This window comes from Musca vetustissima, unplaced genomic scaffold (genome assembly GCF_032173495.1).
Source record: "Musca vetustissima isolate MV318-11 ecotype Yass unplaced genomic scaffold, APGP_CSIRO_Mvet_v1 utg14449, whole genome shotgun sequence".
NCBI classification, from domain to species: Eukaryota; Metazoa; Arthropoda; class Insecta; order Diptera; family Muscidae; genus Musca; species Musca vetustissima.
This window is the reverse complement of record NW_026883145.1, coordinates 32,291-59,477: the sequence shown is the minus strand read 5'-3', so window position 1 is coordinate 59,477 and position 27,187 is coordinate 32,291. Positions and strand designations below refer to the sequence as shown.

Sequence of the window (27,187 nt, the reverse complement as noted above, 5' to 3'; positions counted from 1 at the left end):
CTCTCTCTCTCTCTTTCTGATAAGAAACCGGTATTTAAAGTTTTATGAATTGCATTCATAAAATGCAGAAATCCCGACATTTTCAACACTTGCTGAACACTATTCATATAATATACGAATTATTCACTTCTCAGTACCTTGAAGATTTACATACTGGGTTCTTTAACCAACCACAATGGCTACAAAAGATGCTACGATTTTGGAGTTATATGTTCTAATCGGGTATTATATGTTCTGATCGGGTTTAATTTGAATTGCGACATTGTTTTTCACGTCTATATGTCTTACCTCTCCTTTTTTAATAAAAATACATAAATTTGTAGGTTTGAAACTAAACTAAAAAGTTTATTTTTATTTGTATGTAGCATTGCATGAGAAAACAAGAATATATACTGCAAATTATTGTATGATTGATATATGTGGGTAAAACAAATAATACAGCAATTATTTTAATTAATAAATTCAGGTGCTCATTCATCTAAATTTCGTATTTGCATTTCTAACTAAAAAATTCAAATAAATTATGTGTATACGTATGTCAATTGTTGTTATAATTACAGCTATGACAACAAATTGTTGTTTATTTTTTCTTCATTTTTACACAGATCAAAAATTGGGCCTAAATATATCTGGGAATTTTGTTAATAAATTTTCTTTAATCTTTTCATAATTGTTTCTTTTGTTTTTGATATAATACAATAAAATATTTTTTTATATTATACAGTTAAAGCTCATTCAACATTAAGTCTGATATTTAACTTAAATAAATAATACAATTCCTTGAATTTTTAGTTTTCAGTTTTTTTTCTTTTTTTATAATTTTAATTTTATTAATTATTTTCATTCGCATTAAAATCAGTATGGACTTGGGAAATATCACGGATATAATAAATTCATCATCACTTCTAAGACGGATACTGACAGAAGATTTGTGACAAAAATGAAAGCTTTTTTAATGAGTTGCTTAAAACAAAAAGAAGAAAAAGGTGTTTTGTAAACAGCCTGTATGTTTTTTGTATGTATATAATTTTTTCTAGAGTGTTTTTTTTATTATACAAATATTTATATATTATTTAATAATATATGAATATAAAGATTACGTTTTTATTTTGAGAGTGGTATATATTTATTACGTAGATTTTTTATATAATTTAATATATATGGTTGAGAGGCTATAATAAATGTTCACATTTTGCTATGCCGTGATATATAAGTAGCAAGCGATGTCACAATTAGAGGCGTTTGGCAATGTCGGCATTCATAAAGTAAGGGAAAATTTTTGAAGAGACAATTTTATTCTGAAATTTGTGATTGTAAGCTAATTGCAGCCAGAAACCTGAATTAATTTAGAATTTAAAAAATAATTTGAAATGAATTTTATGTTTTTACGTAGAACTGGGTAATATTTCTTTTTCCAAAATTCAATTCACGTAGAAATGGTTTTGGAGTGCTTTTAACGCTTAACGTAAGGTTAGCATTTGAATGAAATTTCGCCGCCATGACAGCCAAACATTGATTATTTTTCCATTAATACATTGCTGTGCATTTAAATATGTAAGTATGTATATAAATAATTTCTTTTTGAGTATAGCTCTTATTTGTTAATGCTTTTTTTATTATTTTTGATTTACGTTTCTTGTTTATTTGGTTTTATTGTTAAGTCATTTCGGGAGAAAATACGCATCGTTTTCGAAAGGCTAAAAATGCTATATTTTTTCTTAATTTTTTTTTAAATACAATTTTTGTTTCCTTTTTTACTTTTAAATGGACAACATCGAGTTAAACGTTTCGTGGAGATAATTTGTTTTAAAAAAAAAAAAACTTGTCTGGTGTTTTTCTATATTTTGTAGATGTTTTGTTTTTTTAAATCGTAAACATTTTTTATTATTTGTGTATATAAATATTGTATGTAGTATGTGAATCGGAGTTGTATATATATGTGATCTATTTTATTTTTTTATTTTACTATTATTTTTCTCTCTTTCTCTTTCTAGGAATACTGTTTAGACATTTGTTGAACTGGGTCTCATATAATTTGTATGGGCGTATGAACGCAACAAACGATTGTAGGGATACTGTGCTGCCGGCCAGAGTTCGGGTTTTTCAGTTAGAGTATCGGATAAGGCTTGTAATAAAACATCTGAAAACAAAGAAAAAAATATATATTGCGTTTGTTCGTCTTTGTTCTAATAGTTTCTATGATATAAATAAATAAATTGTAAATAAAAGAGATCCAATTAACGAAGCGGACATAACTTTGTGTAACGAGGAATTTTAAAGATTTTACTGAAGAAATTTGTACCTATTACAACGTTTAATAAATATAATTATGATACAGATATAATTTATGATATAAATAATAAGATATGTACAAATAACATGTGCATATATAATAAATTAAATTGTTTAATCTCTCGAATATTACTTACGTATAACTTTTTGTTCCAAATCTAGCGGTATGACACCCAATTCATGTTCACGTTCAAAGAAATCCATTAGCTTTTTAATTTCACGCTGCGCTTCATCGCCATGTGTTAGAGATTCGGTGAACATGATCTGCAAGATCATCAATTAAATACAAAATTATAAATAATCGTTGTTGAACATTGCATCTATTTTAATATTAATAAAAGTGTACAATGGTTGACTGGCTGACTTAACGATTCATCAACGCCCAGACAAAACGCCTGAACTAGAATCTAGAAATTGGGGGTTTCAGATAACTGGAACGGTACGAAAAGTACGAAATATGGTTCCTGTTTATATTATGCATAACAGTAGAGCTAGAACTCTTAAATTCGGAATGAGGTTTACTGATGTACAAACTAAAATGTACTAAATTTCTTACAATTTCGGAGTGTGTCAAATTGGAACGCCAATCAAGCTTGAGAAGTAGGGTCGATATAAGGGGATGATTTTGGAAGTGTGTACGAGTACTCATATAAACGAAAAGTACCAAACTGTACCAATTTTGATAAAATATAATATTGGAGGATCGAATGGAGCTGGAATTTTGAAATTAACATTACAGTCGGAGTCTAGGATTGGCCTATGTAGGTAGTTTTGTACTTATGTGCACGAAAATACTAAATGGTACTATATTTGATACAATTTTGATTTGGGTTCACCGATAGAGCTGGAACACTGAAATCTGGAAATAAGATCACTACTACATTGTATAATTGAGGTATGTAGGTAGTTTTGGAAATTTGTACTTATGTGTACTAATTTGGATTTTAGATGAACCGTTAGAACTGGAATCCAGGAATGAATGTAGTTTTGGAAATTTATACTCATAGGTACTAAATTTGACACAATTTGAATTTTGGGTGAACTGATTGAACTGAAAAAGTAAAATTTGAAATAGAATCACTGTTGCGGTGTAGGATTGGGGTATGTAGGAAGTTTGGGAAACTTATAACAATGTGTACTAAAGGACCTGAATGTAAATAGTTCCCACATTGGATAACGAAGTGGCGGGCATATGCTAGCGTTGTTCAATATTTCATAAAAAGGTTGGAAACTTAATATGAAATGAAGTACCAAATTACAGATTCTTAAGTGGGAAAATTGTGCTAGAAACAACCTGCCGAAAATTAAACGGGCCTTTGTATGGGAGTTATGTATCATGGTAAAACATTCAAAATACCGAACATATCATTTTACCGAAGACGGGTCTGGATCTTTATAAGAGGACTGTGTTTAAAATCGGGTATTTATACATAAACTAAAATAAGAAAGGTGTACCCATAATTACATAATTGTATGTAAAAAAAATCCAAAAAGCCCCCTCTATTTAAAATGATAAGAGGTGAAGAATCGTGTGTGATCCCCAAACAAAAGAGCAATAAACAGAAAGTTGTTCGTGGAAGGAGCTTCCAGTTTCTTGGAAGGGTTTCCACAGGCCCCCATACACGTCCACACTCTATTTTCGGCAATTTAAATATTCTATTCTAAATGTTCAAACTAGGTTATTCCCTACAGTTGTCATCTAGGGGTCGAGGCCGATTTTAGTTAATATGCTTATTTTTGTCTAAAAAAGTATTGACTAAATATTGCGATTAACACACATACACGTATTAATACACATACAAACTTTAGAATGTCGACACATTCATAATAGTTTTGAATAATTATTTCTGACCTACTTACCCTAGCCAACTTATAAATTATTTCCTCTAAATTATATTCCTTGTGATCACAGTCGGCAATTTTAGGACGTCTTTGTTCAGCAGTATCATCTTCCGAAGTATCTAAAAAGAAAACAAATACCATTCATAAAAACCACAAAAACCTACAGGAAACCCCCCACATCCATACATACCTTGCCTCACTTGATTGCCCTGGTTCATGGCTTGAAGTTTATGCCACAAGGCTATGTTGTCCAAGGCTTTGGCTAAATTTAGATTTTCTGGCTCCTCAAGATTTTGTTCAAAATTTAAATATTGTAAATCAGGCTTAGGTGTAGTTGTTGTAGTAGTCGTGGTGCTGGTAGTTGTAGTTGTCGTAGTGGACGGTTTAGTTATAAAGCTTTTCTGTAAAGCAAGAAAAAAGTTAACAATTTAAGGCGACATAAAAACTAATTTACTATTTTAAAGTGTTAGGAACTCACCTTGACAGTATTGTGATGAATTTCCTCGGGGAAGATACGATTGGCATAGGATTTCTGTAAATATTCAATACCCACTCGTATTTCATGTAAAAATTTCAAAGCATCTTCACGGCTCATCTAGCAAAAATATGGGCGTACGCAATTAACAAACTACGTTCCGTGTGTGGGATTAAAAAGTTGTTTATAGTTACCATATCCTGCTGAATTAACTCCTCCACGGCTTTGGCCACTCCAGCCTCATCGCCAGTCCAGAAAACATATTGAGCCATATCAAAGGAAGAATATTGGCCATTGCCGTGCTTCAATAAACTTTCAGCCGTCTAATTAAGAATATAAATAAAAAGCGAGATTATTAAAAAATCACCTTAACTATTGAAAAATTAACGAACACATTGAAATAGAACGAACAAAGCGTTTTTGTTTTTTTCGTATTGAAGTGCGAACAATTTTGTTGCTAATAACGGCCGATTTAAAAATTTTGTTTTTCTTATTTTTTTTGAGGATGCATTGCTAACTAAAAGGCGTTTAAGAAACAGAACAGAAACAAAGGTCCTTTGTATTTGGTGTGGGTATATTTTTATGTTTTTTTTGTAGGAGGAACTCTAACTCTATTTGTATGGAAGCATAAAAACCTTGGGAGTCATATGGGTAACAGATCGCCGTGACGTTGACTTCCGTAAGGCTGATTCATCTTCAAGAACTAAATCACCGATCACTTGGCGTTCGGGTTCTTCGTCCTTTCTCGGTTTCTTGGTAGTACGATACGGTCTATAGGTATAGACTTGTGTGGGAGCTTGAGTTGTGGCAATTGTAACAGGCACAGTGGGCACCTCAGCTGGAGCTTCAGTCACTTCAATTTCGGACGGTTGATTAATGGTTTCAACAATATCGGATTGTTCTGGTGCTGGTGCAGGTGCCTGCTCAGCATTGTCAACTGCCTCTACGGCATCTTGATTTTCTACAGCCGGTGGTACAGCAGGCTCACCAGCCTCTGCTGAAACATCCGAGTCATTATCACTTTCATCACTATCGTGTTGTGTTGGTACTTCGGGTTGTGGTGGTGGAGGTGGTGCCACAGTTGTAGTAGTTGTCGACGTTGTCGTGGTAGTCTTCATGGTTGTGGCAACCGGCGTGGAAGATGTTGTTGTTACATTCGGAAGTACAGGATTTTGTCCATAAACGAGTCGGGCAGCACCGTACATACCCAAACGGCACTACGAAACAGTTGATGTTGTTTGAAATTAATTGACAGATTTACAAGAGAATTTTGAAATAAACAAGGTTTCATTATACCCTACACCAAATTTTTTATAAGTTTTTGGAATTATTATTTCTACGAGACAGTCTATACTGATTTTAATATTTTGAGGGCTAAGTATGTATTTCTAAGAATTTTGTTTATATATATTTTTAAAAAGTTGACTCTTTGTGGGACGAAGAACCAGAATAATTGGTACTGTAACCTCCATCTTTGAACTTGATCTAGGATGTACAATGTTTGAATCAATCCGAATACTCTCGGAGAGGTACCAGCAGAAGTGGTTCGAAAGACTTAATTATACCCAAGACTTGATTAAGTCCGATTAACTCCTTCTGGTCAATCTATACAAATAAAAGAGTAAAGTGATTGATTGACTGAACTAAACTATTCATCGTCGCCCAGACGAAACGGCTGAGACTAGAATCTTCAAATTCGGGGAGAGTGCCACTCATAGTCCAAAGGTGTCAGATTAGGCTGGATGTCTGGAAATTCGTGCTAGTACGGCACGAAAAGTACTAAACATGGTAACATTTATATTTGGCGAACCGATGGAGCTAGAACTTTTAAATTTGGATTGAGGGTCATTGATGGAGTGTAGGATACATGTACCAATTCGAACTATAAGTATCTGAAAAGTACTAAAATGTACTAAATTTGTTACAACTTGCGTATCAAGGTTGATAAGTAGGGTCAATATTAGGAGGTAGTTTTGGAAGTGTGTAGCAATGTATACGATTAATAGTTTTCGTACGAAATTTGGTACAATTTGAATTTGGAGAAACGGATGGAGCTGGAATCTTAAACTGTGAAATTAATATTACCGTCTTAGGTAGGATATGTAGGTAGTTTTTGATATTTGTGCTTATGAGTACGAATGGTACTAAATTGTAATATATTTGGTACAATTTGGGTTAAGTTGAACCGATAGAACTGGAACACTGAAATTTAGAAATAAGATTACTACTGCATTGTCGAATTGAGGTTTCTAGTAGTTTGTGAAATTCATACTTTGGTGTACTAAATTTGGTAAAATTTGAAATTTGGGTGAACCAATAGAGCTGGATCCCGAAATTTGGAATTAGGATCACTTTAAGGGTGTGAGACGGGGTACGTAAGAAAGTTTTGGAAATTTATTATAATTTCTACTAAATGGTACTTAATTTGGTACAATTTGAATTTAGGCGAACCGGCAGAGCTGAAACACTGAAAGTTTGAATAAAATTACAACTGAATTGTAGAATTGAGGTATATTCATATTTTGGGAAATTCGTACTTATGTGTAATAAATTTGAATTTTGGGTGAACCGATAAAGCTTGAATCCAAAAATTTGGAATTAGGATCAGTTTAAGGGCATAAGATTGGGGTACGTAGGACATTTTGGAAAGGTATACTGATGTATACTAAATGGTTCTAAATTGGGTACAATTTGGATTTAGAGAAGGAACCAACAGAGCTGGAATCATGAAATTGGGTTATATAATTTCCTTTGGATTGCATGATGTAGGTAGTAATGGAGATTTGTACTTATGTGTACTAAATGGTCCTGAAATTTGGAATGAATATTATGGTATGTGGAAAGTTTTGGAAATTCGTACTTATTATTGTGAAGGAAGGTAGTTATGAAGGTTTATATTAATGTCTTCTTAATGGTGCTAAATTTGGATTTGTGGGAACCTAAATTTGAAATTTGTTTTTTATTTTAAGTATGTATTACAAGTGTACAAAGGGTTATAAATGATGCCAAATTTATGATGTAGTTTTGGAAATACGTACTATAAGAGAACATACGTACTAAATGGTAGTAACATTTTAAATAGGGTCGGTATTGGGTTTTAAAAAATAATAATGCTAATATTTTATAGATTTAGTTTGAATCGAATTGAATAACCGATTTGATCAACATCATATCGGAAACCTCTTTGATAAAAACATATACCTTATATAAAGCGAATAATAAAACTTTTGTGTAATTCCGAAGACCCTCCGCAAACCTGAGTGTATATATCTGTCCGCACACCGACTGGCATTTTTTTACTGTTTTAGGAACCATTGGCCATTGGAGGATTGAATAACTTCAAACTGAAGTACATAGGTCAACGTTGAACCTGTCAAATGGTCCTAGTTTTTTTTTAATGAGAACGTTTTGAATTTATGGGGTATATGTTTACTCCGGAAATGCATAGTTCGTAGAAGTTGTAGTGTGTTAAAGAAGGATGGTTGACTTTTAAGTTGATATCAATGGAATGGAAGTAAGCTATAAGGGACTGTAAGGTCACTTTAACGGTATTTTTCTCAAGTAAAAACAATAGTTCTGACCAGAGATGGTCCCTCAGAAACAGTGACGTAAATGACATACATTTCCGACGTATAATACATACGTCAGAAACGTCTGAAACCCCCCAAAAACCATTAGGTTTTTGACAAGATAGATATTCTCATTAATCAATTCGAAAATTACGCACGCTTTACTCAAATCCATATAAAATGTCAAATTTTCTTTTCAAAAAAGTTCAGAATTTTTTATCAGCACTAGTAAGGAATAGTCAGATGTACGAAAAAATAATATATATTCTTGAAAATAACTGTATATGGTTATAATATTGAAATAAATGACGTTTACTACATTTATTACATTTTATACAAGTATATGACGTTTTCGACGTTTACAACTTTTTGACAGTCGAAAACCTAAAAATTCGTCAAACGGACCATCCCTGGTTCTGACGGACACGATAATCCAGACCGTGTTGATCGATTGGTATTGCCATAAACAAAGCTAATAATATCAGCCTTGAAATCCGGAGGAGAATAGTTTTGGGCCAACAGATGCTACTATTGTGTAATTAAGCAACTCAAAAGCAAGACCACCTCTCGCAGACCAAACTCACACCCTACAAGACGCTGATTGTACCCGTGCTGTTGTATGGATTTGAAGTATCGGTACTTGCGCAAGCAGATGAGGCAGCTCTTGGAGTTTTGAGAAAAAAATTCTCCGGAAGATCTATGGGCCGATCTGCGTCGACGGTGCGTGTCGTCGTCGAATGAACCATGAGTTATACCATCTATAGACAGACGTATCGAGCTGATGCGACTACCTTGGCTAAGCCATGTTGTGAGAATGGATTAAGATGCCAACTGATGGTTCACGGGGAAGGCTACGAATCCGAATGATCGGAAAATGGTATTTTAAATAGGATGAGATCCGATAAGACTGACGCGCTTGCAGATGTTTTTTTAAGATTGGCTTATGGAACAACCATTCTGTCATAACTCAGCTATGTAAGTGTTAATCCCATCGGTCCATGGGATTTTTGTATGTTGACAATATTTTTCGTTTTTTTTTTTATTTTAATTTCGTTATCGTATCGAGAGTGCTTCTTTTATATTTACAAACATTCACAAACCAATTATTCTATTTTAAAATAGCTCAATTTTCTCTAATCTCACCTTGGCTTTTGGTTTTTCACCATTTCCATCGGTTTTACCGCCATCGTTAGTCTGTAATGTGGGTGGTCGATGGGCGCCGACACCAGCAGCACCGGATTCAGGTGGTGTTTCACCTGCACTTTCGGCCGGGACCTGTGGACCCTGAGTACTCTGCAGTTGAGGCGTTGCAGACTCCAGCTGTTGTTCCAAACCGGGAACCGTCTCATCGGCCATTATCAATGGTTGTGGTTCTTCGGCCATTAATTTTTCCGAATTTTGTTGATGACTGTAAGGCAAAGGCTCCTCGGGATGGATTTCGCGCAACTGTTCTAATTCCAAAACATCATCATCGGTCTGCAAAAAAAAAAATATTTATTGCAATTATATTTTTACGTTCAAAATAAAATTGAGTTCAACTTTTACCTGTGGAAATCCCATATTTTTATTTTGCATCCCCAATTCATTATCCATAGATCCTGTCGTAAAAAAAAAAGAAATTAAAATAATGTCATAATTAAATTACTAGTTCAAAGACATTATTCAATATTGAATTTGCCATAAAACGGATATCGAATTATCGGGGAAAATCAATTTCTTGTTTAATACATTGTCAAACGATTGCATCTGTGACCCTGAACATGACACTCAAAGAAAGTTGTTAGTTGAAGACATCAATAATAAACTAACGTATTCGAATTTATTTTACCCATCCAGAATCTGGAATATTAAACTAAAGCAACTTATGTTAAAAATGCGCATAGATCTATCAAAAGCATTAAATTGAACCTCCATGAACCTGTAATAAAAACTATAGCCACTTCAATTTGAAAATACAACTAAAACCCAAAAAATACGGAAAATGGGTGTTCCATCTTAATATGAGGGCTATACCAATTTGATAACCCAAAAAACGACAATCACTTCGAAGTTCTCAATGTGATTAAGACCTCAAAATATCTAAAAATCGTGCTTTTTGTTATATGATAGACCCAATTGAACACACATTTGCCTTTGGCTGTATTTTGATATTAATTGGCATGAGTATAAAACATGTTGTAGCAGTGCGTTGCTACCACACTGTTCGTACTCGGCTGGAGAGGACATGTGTCAATAATCTATTTAATCCATTTTAACTGAACGCCTAGCTCAGAGCAAACAATGTGTTATCACCCAACCGTTCTCGAATTTACATAATATAAGTGCTATGCAGCTAACCGACAAGCAAGCAACCAACCCTTCATCCATCCCATTTCCATTCATCTATCGACTATTCATCCATGTCGGGACTATAATGTAATGGCGTTTCAAAAAATTACGCTTTAAATAATATAATGCCAGAAACTATTACCTAGCGATGGCCTCACAACGGGTCGGAGAGCATTTGTGTAAAATGTCAATTGGATATATTCTAAGAATGTCGCAACAATCAAACATATATATACGGGCATTATTATGTGTAGGTATATAAGAATGTTACTGTTAAATTGTATAAGTATGATTGGGGTTGGGTGGTTGGTCGGTTTAGCTTGGCTTGCTTGTTTGCAATTGTGTCTCTCGTGTTGCAACATTATGTTGCGTATTAAATTTGCAATTGTGTATTCCCTCAAGTTGATTATGGAAACGATCCGGAAGCAGAAGAAAGAAAAAAAAACAAACAAAAATCGATGTAATGCAAAAACAATTTGTTTGTTACAACAAAAAACGAAAACAAACTACATAAGGGGGCCATCGTTGATGTAACGAAAGAGAAAGTAGAGAATGGTCTTTTTTCTAATTAAAACTTTTACAAGTTGCGGTTATCCGGGAGATATTGGAATTTAACAAAACTGCAACATTACGAACATAAAGTAGAGCAAAAATTGCTAAAGATATTTTATTAATCAACCCGTAATGCGATGGAGAATTATCGGAAGAAAAGGAGAAAGGAGAAACGTATTTTTAGAAAAAAAAAAGAAAACAAGAACCAGTAAGGAAAGTAGTAAAGTCGGACGGGGCCGACTATATGATACCCTTCACCACTATGGGTATATTAAACAGGACTATTAACATGAAATTGGATGAAATAAAATATGTGATATTTATCTAAATGTGAATCTACGTAGATCTATCCATAAAGTATGTAAATCGACTTCAAACAAATATAAATAGGTCATCCGTTGGGCTATGTCTGTCAAATTTCGTGCAAATTGAAAGATATATAGCGACTTTGGTCCACCATTTACATGAAATCGGACGAAACTATATGGGAGCTATATAGAAATCTGGACCTATTTTCACGAAACTTGGCAGACATAATTCTAGGCTCAATTCAGTACGTTATGCCAAATTTGGTGCAAATCGAAAGATATATAGGGACTTTGGAGCACCATTTACATGAAATCGGACGAAACTATATATGGGAGTTATATCTAAATCTGGACCGATTTTCACGAAACTTGGCAGACATCATTCTAGACCTAATTGATTAGGCTGTACCAAATTTCGTGCAAATCGAAAGATATATAAGGACTTTGGGGGCACCATTTGCATGAAATCGGACGAAACTATATATGGGAGGTATATCTAAATCTGAACCGATTTTCTCAAAACTTGGCAGAAATCACTCTAGGCTCAATTCAGTACGTTATGCCAAATTTCCTGCAAATCGAAAGATATATAGGGACTTTGGGGCACCATTTACATGAAATCGGACGAAACTATACATGGGAGCTATATCTAAATCTGGACCGATTTTCTCGAAACTTGGCAGACATAATTCTAGGCTCAATTCAGTACGTTATGCCAAATTTGGTGCAAATCGAAAGATATATAGGGACTTTGGAGCACCATTTACATGAAATCGGACGAAACTATATATGGGAGCTATATCTAAATCTGAACCGATTTTCACGAAACTTGGCAGACATCATTCTAGACCTAATTGATTAGGCTGTACCAAATTTCGTGCAAATCGAAAGATATATAGCGACTTTGGTCCACCATTTACATGAAATCGGACGAAACTATATATGGGAGCTATATCTAAATCTGGACCGATTTTCTCGAAACTTGGCAGACATCATTCAAGGCTCCATTCAGTACGTTATGCCAAATTTCGTGCAAATCGAAAGATATATAGGGACTTTGGGGCACCATTTACATGAAATCGGACGAAACTATATATGGGGGCTATATCTAAATCTGGACCGATTTTCTCGAAACTTGGCAGACATCATTCAAGGCTCAATTCAGTACGTTATGCCAAATTTCGTGCAAATCGAAAGATATATAGGGACTTTGGGGCACCATTTACATGAAATCGGACGAAACTATATATGGGAGCTATATCTAAATCTGGACCGATTTTTTCGAAACTTGGCAGACATCATTCTAGGCTCAATTCAGTACGTCATGCCAAATTTGGTGCAAATCGAAAGATATATAGGGACTTTGGAGCACCATTTACCTGAAATCGGACGAAACTATATATGGGAGCTATATCTAAATCTGGACCGATTTTCACGAAACTTGGCAGACATCATTCTAGACCTAATTGATTAGGCTGTACCAAATTTCGTGCAAATCGAAAGATATATAGCGACTTTGGTCCACCATTTACATGAAATCGGACGAAACTATACATGGGAGCTATATCTAAATCTGGACCGATTTTTTCGAAACTTGGCAGACATAATTTTATGCTCAATTCAGTACGTCATGCCAAATTTGGTGCAAATCGAAAGATATATAGGGACTTTGGAGCACCATTTACCTGAAATCGGACGAAACTATATATGGGAGCTATATCTAAATCTGGACCGGTTTTTTCGAAACTTGGCAGACAACATTCTAGGCTCAATTCAGTACGTCATGCCAAATTTGGTGCAAATCGAAAGATATATAGGGACTTTGGAGCACCATTTACCTGAAATCGGACGAAACTATATATGGGAGCTATATCTAAATCTGGACCGATTTTCATGAAACTTGGCAGACATCATTCTAGACCTAATTGATTAGGCTGTACCAAATTTCGTGCAAATCGAAAGATATATAGGGACCGTTTACATTAAATCGGTTAAATATATATATGGGAGCTATATCTAAATCTGAACCGATTTTTCCCAATTTCAATAGGGTTCGTCCTTGGGCCGAATAAGTGACCTATGCCAAATTTCATCTAAATCGGATTATAAATGCGACCTGTACTTTGTTTACAATTTAACACCAACAGACGGACAGACGGACGGACATGCATAAATCGACTCAGAAAGTGATTCTATGCATATTCTCAAAAGGAACTATGGGTCTATCTCGTTTCCTTTTGCCTGTTACAAACATATGCACAAAGACATAATACCCTGTACCACAGTGTGGTGAATAAAATAAATATATATATGGGAGCTATATCTAAATCTGAACCGATTTTTCCCAATTTCAATAGGGTTCGTCCTTGGGCCGAATAAGTGACCTATGCCAAATTTCATCTAAATCGGATTATAAATGCGACCTGTACTTTGTTTACAATTTAACACCAACAGACGGACAGACGGACGGACATGCATAAATCGACTCAGAAAGTGATTCTATGCATATTCTCAAAAGGAACTATGGGTCTATCTCGTTTCCTTTTGCCTGTTACAAACATATGCACAAAGACATAATACCCTGTACCACAGTGTGGTGAAGGGTATAAAAACGTGATCGTGAGTAAATCGAGATGTACAGAAGTCAGAATAAAGTCCGGAAATTTTACCAACGTGTAAAACACCAAACCGAAGTCTTTGGTGCAAGCACATCCTCCTATAGAGATGAAGAAGGAAAGCTGGTGGTAGATAGCGTGTTGAGCATCTAGAAGGGGCATTTTGCAAAACTTCTGATATCAAAAAGTGACGGTGCAGAAGATACCCCAGAACCAATAAGAGATGACGGTATAAAGTGTATACCACCTAGTCAAGTTGAGGTCAGAATAGCAATCATGCGGCTGAAGAGTAATAAAGCACCAGGTGCCGATGGATTACCAGCCGAACTATTAAAGACAGCTGGTCAGACGCTGATCAAGAGCATGCACCAACTGATTATTAAAATTTGGCTAAAGGAATGCATGCCCAATGATTGGAACCTCAGCATGTTGTATCAAAAAAAAGGAGACAAGGCGATATGTGCCAACTATAGAGGAATTAGCCTTCTTCCCATCGCATATAAAGTGCTATCCAGTGTGCTGTGTGAACGATTGAAGCAAATGGTCAATGACATTATTGGACCAATGCGGCTTCAGACCTGGCAAATCCACCATTGACCAGATTTTCACTCTGCGCCAAATCCTGGAAAAGACCCACGAAAAACACATCGACACATACCACCTATTCGTCGACTATAAAGCCGCATTCGACAGTCCTATCCGTTCGAGGGTGTTTAAAGTCATGTCTACGTTCGGCATTCCTCCAAAATTAATACGGCTATGCAGGATAACTTTAAGTGGCACAAGGTCAGCAGTTAAAGTCGGAAAGGATCTATCGGAGCCCTTCAACACCGAACGAAGGTGACAAGGTGACAGTTTGTCGTGTGATATTTTTAACATCATGCAGGAAAAGGTCATACGAGACGCAAAGGTGAATGCCACTCTGTACACCAAACAACACATGTTATTCGCCTACGCCGATGACATCGATATAATGGGTCGAACATTTGCGAGCGGTAACAGGTACATTTGAACAAATTGAGAAGAAATCTGCCAAGGTGGGTCTGGCAGTAAACGGCGAGAAGACCAAGCTGATGGTATCAATGCACAAAACGTCCAGTAGGACCAACTGTGGTACTTGAAAACTACAGCTTCGAGGTAGTTAAAGATTGTATATACCTTGGTACCGCCATAAATAAATCGAATGACATCAGTTTTGAAATTCGGAGAAGGATCGTGATGGCCAACAGACGCTACTATGGTCTAAGTAAGCAGTTTAGAAACAAGGCCACCTCTCGCCAGACCAAACTCACACCCTACAGGACGCAAGCATATGAGACAGCCCTTGGAGTATTTGAGACAAAAATTCTCCGAAAGATCTACGGGCCGATCTGCGTCGACGGTGAATATCGGTGTCGAATGAACCACGAGCTTTACAATTTATATGCGGACATCGACATAGTCAGTCGTATTGAGCTGCAGCGACTACGATGGCCAGGCCATGTTTTGCTAATTAATGATGCCCCAACTCAAAAGTCATATGAAAGCGAGCCTACTGATGATTACAAAATATACGAGGACGGGATTTATTCTCTGAGAAGTCAAAATTCTAATAAACAATCACTTTAGTTGGGAATGTGTTCGGAACTATTAAAATGTCTAACTACCCCATTTTTTATTTTTAAAGGATTTCGATGCCTAAATGTGGTCATCTAATTTCAAGAAATGGGGTGGGATCTTTATATGGGGGTTATGTAAAAATATGGACCTATATTGTCATTTTCTGTTCACAAAGAAAACGAACTTCCATCCACCATGCATAGTTTAACAGTGTTCGAATCATATTGTTGTTAATCCAATAAATTGAAATCAATTCAAAGGTTTTGATCCCTTTTATCTATTAATTAACATAAAAATATTAAACAGCATCCCATGCTCTATAAAGTTCGAGTGCAACCTGCTCTAGAACCTCTATTTATCTTATTTCATAATTCATTTATAATTAATTATATCCCTCAGAAGGTTTCTTAGTTATAAATTATTCAGGACATAACCTTAATTGAGAATAGACACACAAGTTCCATAACAACCATCTACGTGACTTTGAGGAATGTGTTTCACTTTCTTATTTGTATTTTTAATTTATTAATTATCACTATTTTCCCATTGTTAATGGCTTGAGGAGGATTTTATAAATTAAAAAGTGAATAGAAGTTTAAAATGCCGTTGTAAAACTTTTCATCTTTATGAAAAGCTAATGATTAATGCTTGCAGTGAAATAGAAAACTGATATAGACAAACTTTTCACGAAAGTCATTGCCATAGAAAAGAAAATTTTCTGTCCGATTATTGACATAACATTAGCCACTTATTTTTATGACAAACTTTAATTAAATTATTATTGTTGTTGTTGGTCGTCTGTTGCAACGCAACACCAACATTTTGTGACATTTAAAGAAATCATAAAACAGAGAGAGAGAGAGAGCGGTAGAGAAAACATAAAGTTTATGAAGCGTCTAAATGTTTGCTATTATTCGAAAGGTCAGACGAAGGTGATGTTACTATTTTTCTTATTTAATTGAGGTATATTTGTTTGTTTTTTTTTTTTTTATAAGAATACATAAAAGGGCTATTTTGATTGGTGTTCTTAAATTTAATGCAATTTGTATTTGGTTAAAATAAAAATAATAATTTTTAATAAAATACATTTTAATGCAAATTCTAATAATTCGGATTGTTTTAATGTCAATAGACGGGTTCGATCTTTGTCAAATTTAATGTGCTTTCAGGGAAAATTAACAATAGGGTAAAACAACAAATACGAAAATGTGGCGCCCAACTGAATCTGTATATGTGTATATACAAGGATTAACATGGAAATAGATTGTTATCCTCGATAATTTAGTCCGTGATCTAAAGCAATGTAAAAAAATTTTGGACATTTTGGTTTTAACAACAATCTCGATGACAATAAATCGCTGATTTCATATATTTCCTTTAAAGAAAATATACTCAACGGACACATAAACGTTTTTATAGACAAAAAATGTAACTCAAACCCCCACTCAAAAAAAAAACCTATCTACCAAAAAAACATAATAAAATAAAAAGTAAAATTTATTTATATGTCCTGTCCTTGGATTCCTTTTCTATGAACAGACCCAAAAAAAGAAAAAAAATCCACAGGCTAAAACATGAAAACAAAACTGTTGGCAATAAAAATAAATTCCAATGTGTCTCTCTATCATTTTAAACGTATTTCCATACATTCATACAAACATTTATTTGTGTGACGTCTTTACCAACCACATTCGGTATGCGTGCATGTGTAAGTCCTTTTTTTAACCCTCTGGGGAAACAGTGGAATACCAGCATGAACTGAGGTCATTGAACGTTTAAATGACATTCACTATCTTTTTTTATTTTTCATTGTTTGCTATTTGGAAGCTTATCTAACGCTTTGTGCTAGTCGAAAAAAATTGAAGGAAATACAAAATTTTTGTCACGAAAACACTAATTTCAATGTATAATATATAATAAAAAAAATATTGAATTTCATGCTTTACCAAACTTTACCCACATAGGAAATTTCCCTAGGACTATCAAAATGTCTATATTAGGGATATTCCAAACATTGAACCTATATTGAAAATGGTCTCACTAATAATTTCTTCCAAGAATGCCAGTAAAGTTCTAATGTACAATAAAGGTCTATTTATGTCTTACACAACTATGTTGTAACGCCGCAAACTATTAAGTATACCGATCGTCATATCTCGACTAGCTGAGTAGATATAGAAATGTGTGTCCGTCCGTCCATCCGACTGTCCATTATAATTTATAAACACGATACAGGCCACAATTATGGACCAATCGTCACTAAATCTTGCATGTAGGATGGGTTCTGGCCAAAGAATGAAATGGACCAACAATTTTATTGTTGTCTGTTTTTCGGCCGTGTATGTACACGGATGTGGGGGAAAATGTTGGGCTGATCGCTTTGAATTTTTACATAAAGTTCCGGTTATGGTCAAGGACAACGATTATAATTTTCAGGGATGTTAAGATGATGCAATAAACCGAAAACTTTATTGTTGTCAGATTTTCCAGTCGCTGGACCATTATTCTGGTATGCAGAACATTACATCTTTTACACGGTGAAGGGGATCTTACCAAATACATAGAACTGCTGTTTAGATGATGATCGCGCAATATTCCGAGGGTCAAATCAACCAAAACCTAAAGTGACCTAATTTTTATATTATGCTGTAAATATTCACCTCGGGAAAAAAGATTTGGAAAATGTGCCAGGCTTAGAACTACTATCAGAACTATACTGCTCCCCTCACTGGTTTACCTTTGTCACTGTCAACATTCCTGTGGGTCGTGCACCCATGATGATACCTAATTTCCCAGTAGAGATATTTGAAGTAGCAAACTCTTCAGTCAAACACACCCATCTAACCTTCAATACAGGTTCATCCAGAATGAGTGCAGTTTGTCTGCTTTCGTCCAGTTTTTGAACAGTTGTGTAGGTGGTACCAGAAGGGCTGGTTCGATGTACTTAATCTTCGGAATTGATCGAAGTTTTCAAAATGCCCTATCATCAAAACATGGTATTATTGCTTGCCAAAATCATTCCTTGTTTAATGTACGTCATCCTCAATAGGATCCCGAACCTCATTTATAATTGTTTTAAAATATATTATCAACCCGTATGGCAGTCTATCCACGATTAGCTTGTGAATTTAAGATTATATATATTTTGTGGTTAGGGTCATAACAAACATATATCACACCTTATAATATAGATGTGCAGAATATAAATCAGATGCTCTAAAAATAAATTATATGAAAATATAAAACAAGATTATGAAGAAATCTCTATTGCTCTCAATATTTTTAAATCTTAGTTAGCCGATCACTTCTTTCAACATACTTTCATTTAAATCCCCAAAGTGCTTATGGGTTAACTAACAATCATGTTCACCGAAATTGTTTTCGTTTAAAGAAATCCAATGTTAAACTGTTGGATTAAAGCCAACATCTTTATGTAGAACAACAGCAACAACAACGACAACAATAATAACAATCACAGACAATAACCAAGACGCCAACAGTTTTATTTTTCCACAAGAAAACCCCAAACAAATAGAAAACACAAAAATATATCGGAAATCGATATCAGCTGCAGATATTTCTGTCTTTTACTCTTTAAACAAATGTAACCCAAGTAAATTAAATCATGTGTAAATGTTGGACTGCCCTTACTGTAGCAACAACAACAATACATCATCATCATCATTTTGATTCTTTTACTGAATACTTACTGTGCAAACGAGGCATAACCAACGATGGAAAGGCCACGGAAGTGCCCATCCAACAAAACACCAAAAGTGATGCGAATCCCAACATCAAAGTGGGATTATGTAAATTCATGTTTGCGGGTGAGGATGACGGCAAACGGCGACGGTGCACGGACACGATTTTAATAAACTGCAAATAAAGAAGACATTTTACAAAAAAATAAAAAAAACATTTTTTATTGAATGGATTTTGATAACAATGGGTGTGCTATTATCATATCATGAACAATAAAACATTGTGAAAAAGGAAAAAAATGGATGAATAAGGGTATTGGTGAAAAGAAAATTTAAAAATAGATTTTTTCGTTTTCTTTCTTTATCTCTCATATTCCATTGAATTAGAAAGTTGATTGTTGAATTAGAAATGGAAACGAAAAAAATATGGATATTAATTTATTAGATTATGACATATTATTTTCAAAAATCTAATAATATTGTTATTCTATGCCGTCAAAAAATAGGAATTGACAATAATAAATATACATACATACTCGTATGTTGATACTATATGTACTCATGGTTACAAATAATTTGGTAATTATAGGATAACATTATGCAAATTGTATTCAATAATGTGTTGAGTGGAAATAATTAATACGACATATCGACGCCTCCGAACCATAGTATGCTAAGTCGACTTAGCATGTTTTAAAGTTCTTTACGTTTTTAGATACTACGGTCCCTAATTTAAATTCTCTGAAATGTTGGTAATCATCGGCCAATCCAAACCAAAGATATAAGCAAAAATGTACTTAGCATGGCACGTAAGATTAAAGAAACTTTCATACTTTGAAAGCTTCTACTGAAAAACTCACTTTTCAGACTTAGCATACTATTCTTCGGAGGCGTCGATATATCATTCCAATGGTATTCTAATTCAAAAATAATATTTTACTTCTCAGTTTGTTCTACTATTCCTTTGTAAACTGGTAATTCGTAGTGGCAAAGCCTTTAGACGGTGTGCAGTAAATACCTTGCTTTGCAGAATTATTTATTAAAAATTATTTTCTAACGGTAAATATATGTTAATAGATTATGTGTACACGAAATGTTGCATGTAGATTCGGTTCTGGCTAAAGACGTCCTCTATTGGTTTTGGCAATGAAGGGATAACATTTAGGGGATGAAATGGACCAAATCGCTGTAGATGCCACAGTTATGACCCGAACATCACTGAATTTTACACAGGGGAAGGGTCTGACCATGGAATAACCAGAACTGGTTTGATGAAGATGGGTCAATATATAACGGGTCAAATGGATCCAATATTTTGTGTGAAAATGACAAAATTTATATTCTAGGGCGTGAAAATATTTACACCTGAAGGTTATATACCACAAATATATATATATATATATATACCCGTGTAGTATATCCAAGAGGGGTGGTTGACCTTTAAATTGATACCAATTATATGTACTCGGATATAGGAGTTGTATAATGATAATTACATATGTCTACGTATTTTGGAATTGATTAGTCTAATGTCAGTCTAATGTTAACCATGTCCTATCAGGAGAAACAACAAAAATAACAAAAAAACATGTATCTATGTGAAAACAATGGCATTGCTTAGGAACAAATATGAGTAACATTTTTTGTATTTTAAAGCCCTCAAAGTCGTTAATATTTTCTATGATAAAGGAATATTTCCTATGAAAATGGACGTACCCGAAAAAGTTTCCCATTAGCAATACAGACTTTTCCTAAACAGTAATATTTTCATAAAATCTCAAAAAATATCCTAAACAGGAAATATTATCGGGTGGGTGCTATATGCAAGCATGGATTGGTAGAATAGACTTGTTATCAAATATATAAATATTGATATTATTTTGGTAGGTACAATCGCATTCGGTGAGAAAATATTTTCATAATCTAATTTGGCCAGGGATTATCATCACAATGACAGCTATCCTGCAACAACAACATTTTTTACACCAGATCGCCATAATTACCAAGCCGTAAAATTTAGACTTCTAAGTTTTTAACCATCCTCACATGTTTTCTTACCTCTCCGCACCAAATGTGAATATATTTCCAAATATGACAGTATTATTAGACAAGGATGAATATATCAACATTTAAAATTTTACCACAATTACAATTTAAAATACCCAAATTCAGGCGATAACGGTGCACTCCTTTGAAATTTATCCAAACTAGATCATGTCCAAAGTTGTGGCCCATTTGACAGTTGAAAAACATGGATCGAAACAACTCAATATTGAATACAATTCGCCGTAACATCCGCTAAAAACTATCGAGTGTTTGCCTAAGTTGCGGAATTGTTAGTAACTCCCCTATAGCAGACCTTGTTTAATACGATGTATATTGCACAAGAAACATTAAACATTTAATATCTTGCCGTTTTTAATAATTTCGAATAAATATAGCCAAACATGTGAATCTGATCATGAACATAAAGTATGTCATTGGGTCTCATGCATAAAACGTGAGTTGAGCTCGGACTCGATTTTTTGAGTAAAAGGTGCTTGTCGTATGCATAATAAAATTTGATGTATTTGCTTTTACTCACTGCTCACGTTTGATCTCTTTTTGCCAAGTTTGAACTTAGAAATTGATGTTGGATGAGATTGTTGTCATTTTCATATGCATAAAAAGAAGCTTTTGCTTACTTTTGTGAGCTCTTGCTTAACTTTTGTTGAGCATGCCTCTTTGACTCGCGTACACTAAATGGAATAATTATCAGTGATTGTGAACATAATTTATCACAGAAAATGATTTTTGAAAAATATTCCATGAATATTTTGTGTTGAAGCTTGACAATAACCCCCAAACATAAACCAAAACATGTCAACGATTGGTTGCGGCAGTCCAAAATCCGGATTTTATGATAGCCAACACAATCATCAGATCTTCACCCTATAGAAAAATTTTTGGATCATCATCATTAGCAAAATTCAAAGGGATTCACTAACAAACAAAATAACCTCTTCCCAAAGGTTCAGGATGTGAGGAATATCAAAGGATAAAATTTTGGATCGTATAGTTTCAATATCTCGTAGGTGTAATCAAAAATAACGGTTTTTCTGTCGATTACTAGTTAAATCTCCTTATTTATATTCTTAAAACAAACTTTCTCAATAATTTAATTTTCAAAAAAAAAAGTTACGGGTCATTAATACAGTTTGCAATTTTAGTTTCTTTAGTTTTGGCTACCAGTGCATATATTTTATGCGGTCTCAGGTGAATATTTCGAGATGTTATAAACGGAATGAAAAATTGAGGAATATTAGCCAAGTATTTGCAAATATTCGGGTTTCAACAGGCGGGTATGGATATAATTGATTTAGATCAGGAAAATACGTATACTTTAGGAGGTCTTCGACAAATATTTCAATGTGTGGCGTATATGTACTCCGCCTTATGGTGCGGATAATAATAATAATTTGTTCATTTCTTTGACACTTGGTAACTGACTTTTTTCAAGTAAAGAAGAAGTTTGATCTCAATTTGCTCAAGTATTTGCAATTGGTTTGAACTCATTTTTATGCATACGAAATTGAGCAGAAGCAGTTGCTGTTCGATCTAACTCAACTTACGAGCAATTGCTTACTTGACTCAACTCATCGCTTTTGCTCGTTTTTATGCATGAGACCCATTGTCTTACAAACGGAATGAATATACCCTGTAGCGTATAATTAATATGTATAATAACTCATACGCTTCCTGATATTAGAATTTTAATAAGACGATTATTTTTGTTTTAATTATGTAATTCGTACTAATAACTATTCCAGAATGTACCTTCAACAATTAGAACTAAAATAAAAATTTTCGGATTGGGTATACTGATCACTGGTATACAATTGCCCCATATGAAAAAAATATGTATATTTACTTTATTTCTTTAAATGTGTAATATTTTCTGTACTCGACGAATTTGTATTTTGTATTTACTGCGTAAATTATAAATGTGTTATATTAAATTATTTGTCTAAAAGTTTATTACGATATATGCAAATTCGTCCTTTGGAAAGCTTTAACATATGTCTCCCAGCTTTATTAGGCACACAAACCAATGATATATATCCGACAGTCTGTTTGACAGACTGTTTGACTACACTTAAGGGGACCCCCCCATTCTCGGGGTCAAAATTTTTGTTGACTTCATTCCAATCTACAATAATTCAAGAATGTCCCTGCAAAATTTCAAGTAAAAATCTCAAGAACTCTTGAAGATATATCCGATTTATTGTGTCAGCATCAAGTGACGGCTGAAGGGCTTCTCAAACTTTAAACGCGTTTTTCTCTAAACATTTTTTTGCGAATGGCGGGCACGATAACTCAAAAACTAATAACCCAATCGATTTCAAATTTTTACACGTTTCTCTGTGAGTGTATAGCTATCGTATGAACTAGGATAAAGCCAATCGGTGAAGATCTTCCTTATCTTTTAACTTGGTTTTTGGTAAAAAATCGGCGATTTTCCAAAAATATTTTTCCAAAGGTCCGCCATTTTGTTAATTTTAGAGCGAAGTCAATAATCCTAGTTCATACGAGAGCCAGACATGTACTCTTTCTAACACCGTTGGAATTTTCGGATTCCGATGTTCCAGTGAGGAGTTATCATGCCCGCCATCAAAAATAAGGACTTTTCTTTGATCACAAAAAACAACAACAAAACAACAACAAAATTTTTTTGTAAATTATTTTTCTTCCTCTTTAAATCTTCAAATATATATGTGCAAAGTTACAAACCTTAACAAGCATTGGTATTCATTTACCAGCCCATTTAAAATCTTAAAAATAAAAAATCGAGAATGGGGGGGTTCCCTTAAAGGATAAGGAGAAGTTATTGGGGAGTGGGATAGCGAGCGTGTGAATGTAACCGTTAGCACGATTGGCTAAAAATAGCTAAGCAAACAACAACAACAGCAATAGGAACACCAATAAAAATCAATACTAACAAAAAAGAAATAAAAAAATGAGAATAACAAACAAAAGAACGACGGAACGAAACAAAATAAAAAAAACAATAACAACAACATCAACATCAATTGGTTACCAGGAATAATACTATCATATATACTAATACTTTAAAAACAACAAAGAAACATACATATACAACACTATGCCACAATCTTAATCTTAATTACATTAACATAAGATGGAGTGTAAATATGTATGTGTATATATATATATATATATATTCTTAAAATATTCTTCTGAGACCATTAAATATTCAGTCCCAAATTTCGATATTTTAAGAGTTTTTGTCGCAGTTAGTGTAATATGGTATAAAATATTTAATATAGGTCAGACTCAAATTTCGATATTAAAAATAATGCGACTATTTCCAAAGAAATTGAAGTAATTTAAAATTTCGAATTTCTGTTGAATAAAAAAAACGATTTCTACAAACCTATGTAATTTTTTTCTCCACAGTTAAAATTGTAACGTCGTCGCCAGTCTTTGTAATCAAGACGCACTTGCCAATGCATTGGCAACTTCAATTTTAATATTATTATTAGATTTTACAATATAGACTACTTTAATAGCTTCACAATTTAAATCACAACATTTTGTAGCACAGTGTTATAGAAAACATATACATATTCACAATATAAATGTTTTTTGTATTTTGTATCAGATTTCTTGTGCCAACGGAAAATGTAATAAAATAAACTGGTAAATGGTGGCAGGTCAGACTTTTTGAATGGAACGAAGAGGGGAAGCACTCATACAAACCCACATACTACATTCTACATTCGTTATTCTAAAACAAAAGGGGAAACAATGCAAACGGAAGTTGCCAAAACACGCACACACAGATGCACACATACAAACCAACATTGCATTAAAGAACCCAACACTCCACTTCACAACAGCAACAACAACAATAAAGCACTAGATACAACAAGAAGTACTCAATTTTGAAAACTCCCACTTCTTCTGTTGTTTCACTTCCATGAAATATTGCAAAAAAGTAGAGAATAACAATAACACTCATCACAATTACATATATACAAGTACACTATACATTGGACTCTTTAATTTCTGGGCAATTCGAGAATATGTATGTGTGTATGTACGGGTTTTAAATAATTTTCTATGTCACCGCAGTGTCGTTGGCAAGGGAAATGGAGATGAAAGTGAAATCGGAATATGCTAGTTAGAGTGAACGTATGTGTGTGTGTGTGCGAGTTTTTCAAATGCACCCAATGATTAGAGACACTTGATAAAGGTCCTTTGAGGGCAATAACATAGAAACCTAAAATCAATTAACCATTAAAGCTGCTATACAGAAACATTGTTTTGATTTGGTTCCGAAACCAGCAAAGATACTTCCGCAGGTATATATTTAACTATGACACTCATTCGGAATAACAAGCAATATAGAACAAAGAATTTATTTTAAATCCTTCTTTCAGATATTCACCTTTATTTGTTAAAAGTTTTTGTTGTTGTTTTAATTGAAAATTCGTCTCAACTTCTTCCGTTTTATTTAATGTTTTCGTTTTGTTCTGTTCTTAATTTTTTTCTATAGTATATTTATGACCCGTTTAAAATGTTTTTGGTGTTCTCCTTATTTACGTTTCTTCCGTTGTAAAAACACTTGCCGTACAAACGCCACAGTTATGTCTTATCGAGCCGATGGTTACAAACACTTTGAATGGTGAAACTCAAATATTGTTATGCCTGAACCTATGACAACTGCCTTTGGCCACAAAGCTTTAGCGACCTTAGAAAGCTTTTATGTGTGTGTGTGTGTGTGTGTGTGTGATTGTATTCGAGAGTGAGGGAGAATCGGTATGACAGTGATTACCGGTATATGGTTGTAGCAATAAATTATATATTTCCACAAAAATTATCAATTCTAATTTTTGGGTCCTTCAAGATAACACAACCAACATCACATTTCGACTTAAAATTCCATACATTAATAATCAAATCATGCGGAGAATTTGAACACTCACAAATATGCATAAACCTTTATAGTACGAATTGCAAAATTTTGATTCTCGATTTTAGCCCTCCAATGACAATCAAAGGTAACAAAACAACAATAAGAGTTCCCTTATTTTTGTTTTAACAATCACAGTGACACCCAAACAGTTACAACAACAACAGTAATTGAGCTGATATCCGACATCATAAATTCCGCCCTTCCGAGTAATATCAAGCGTTCCCAACTACCTTCATGGGCGGCTAGCCTTCGTTGAGCTCCGTGGCAAAAAAAAAAATCCAACATTTCGCAAGATCTATATGGGAGTACCGCAAGGTGACCTATCTCCCACACTGTTCAATATGTATCTTGCAAAACTCCTTATTCCTCCACCAAATGTTTCAATGGTGTCGTACGCCAATTACTGTACGATTATTTCATCCGGTGTTAACATTTCCAATCTAACATTATCCACTGTGTCGTTATTTATTTTCTGTCAATTTCGAACTTGACATTTCCATTGAAGGTAGACGTTGGTAACGACATACAAGGCCATACTTATTTATGCTGCCCCATTCTGGACATATTTCCATAGCGACACTCAATGGAGATCATTGCAAACAACCCAAAATAATGCACTCCATATTACAACCGACTGCGTCCACAAGACGAGCGTCGATCACCTCCATGAGGAGACTAGGATACTGTCAGTCAAGCAACATAATGTGTTGTTGACTAGACAGTTCCACGTCATTCCATCGGACGTCAACAGATCGATACGAAATTCGATGAAATCCGTGCATCAACTGGCGGTCTCCGAAGTCATAAATGGCTACAGATGCAATAAAGTCCTACTCCAACACCCTCCTGCAAATTCGGACAGTGAGAGGCTTCTTCCAAGGCAAATCTGTTCGATCCGGGTGTTCTCAATTCGTATTGAGAGCGCAT

The 27,187-nt window shown here is 34.2% G+C and overlaps 1 protein-coding gene across 1 annotated transcript; it reads right to left on the bottom strand.

Moving 5' to 3' along the window:
• Positions 1–1,982: 1,982 nt before the first annotated feature.
• LOC133329901 (uncharacterized) lies at positions 1,983–27,187 on the bottom strand. The gene is made up of 11 exons (XM_061538360.1): positions 27,095–27,187; positions 19,291–19,456; positions 9,724–9,776; positions 9,322–9,654; positions 5,245–5,826; positions 4,804–4,932; positions 4,613–4,729; positions 4,325–4,535; positions 4,153–4,253; positions 2,430–2,556; positions 1,983–2,140 (listed from the first exon to the last, which is right to left on the bottom strand). The coding sequence occupies exons 1-11, from the start codon at positions 27,185–27,187 to the stop codon at positions 2,004–2,006; spliced, it is 2,049 nt and encodes a 682-aa protein (XP_061394344.1). The 3' UTR covers positions 1,983–2,003.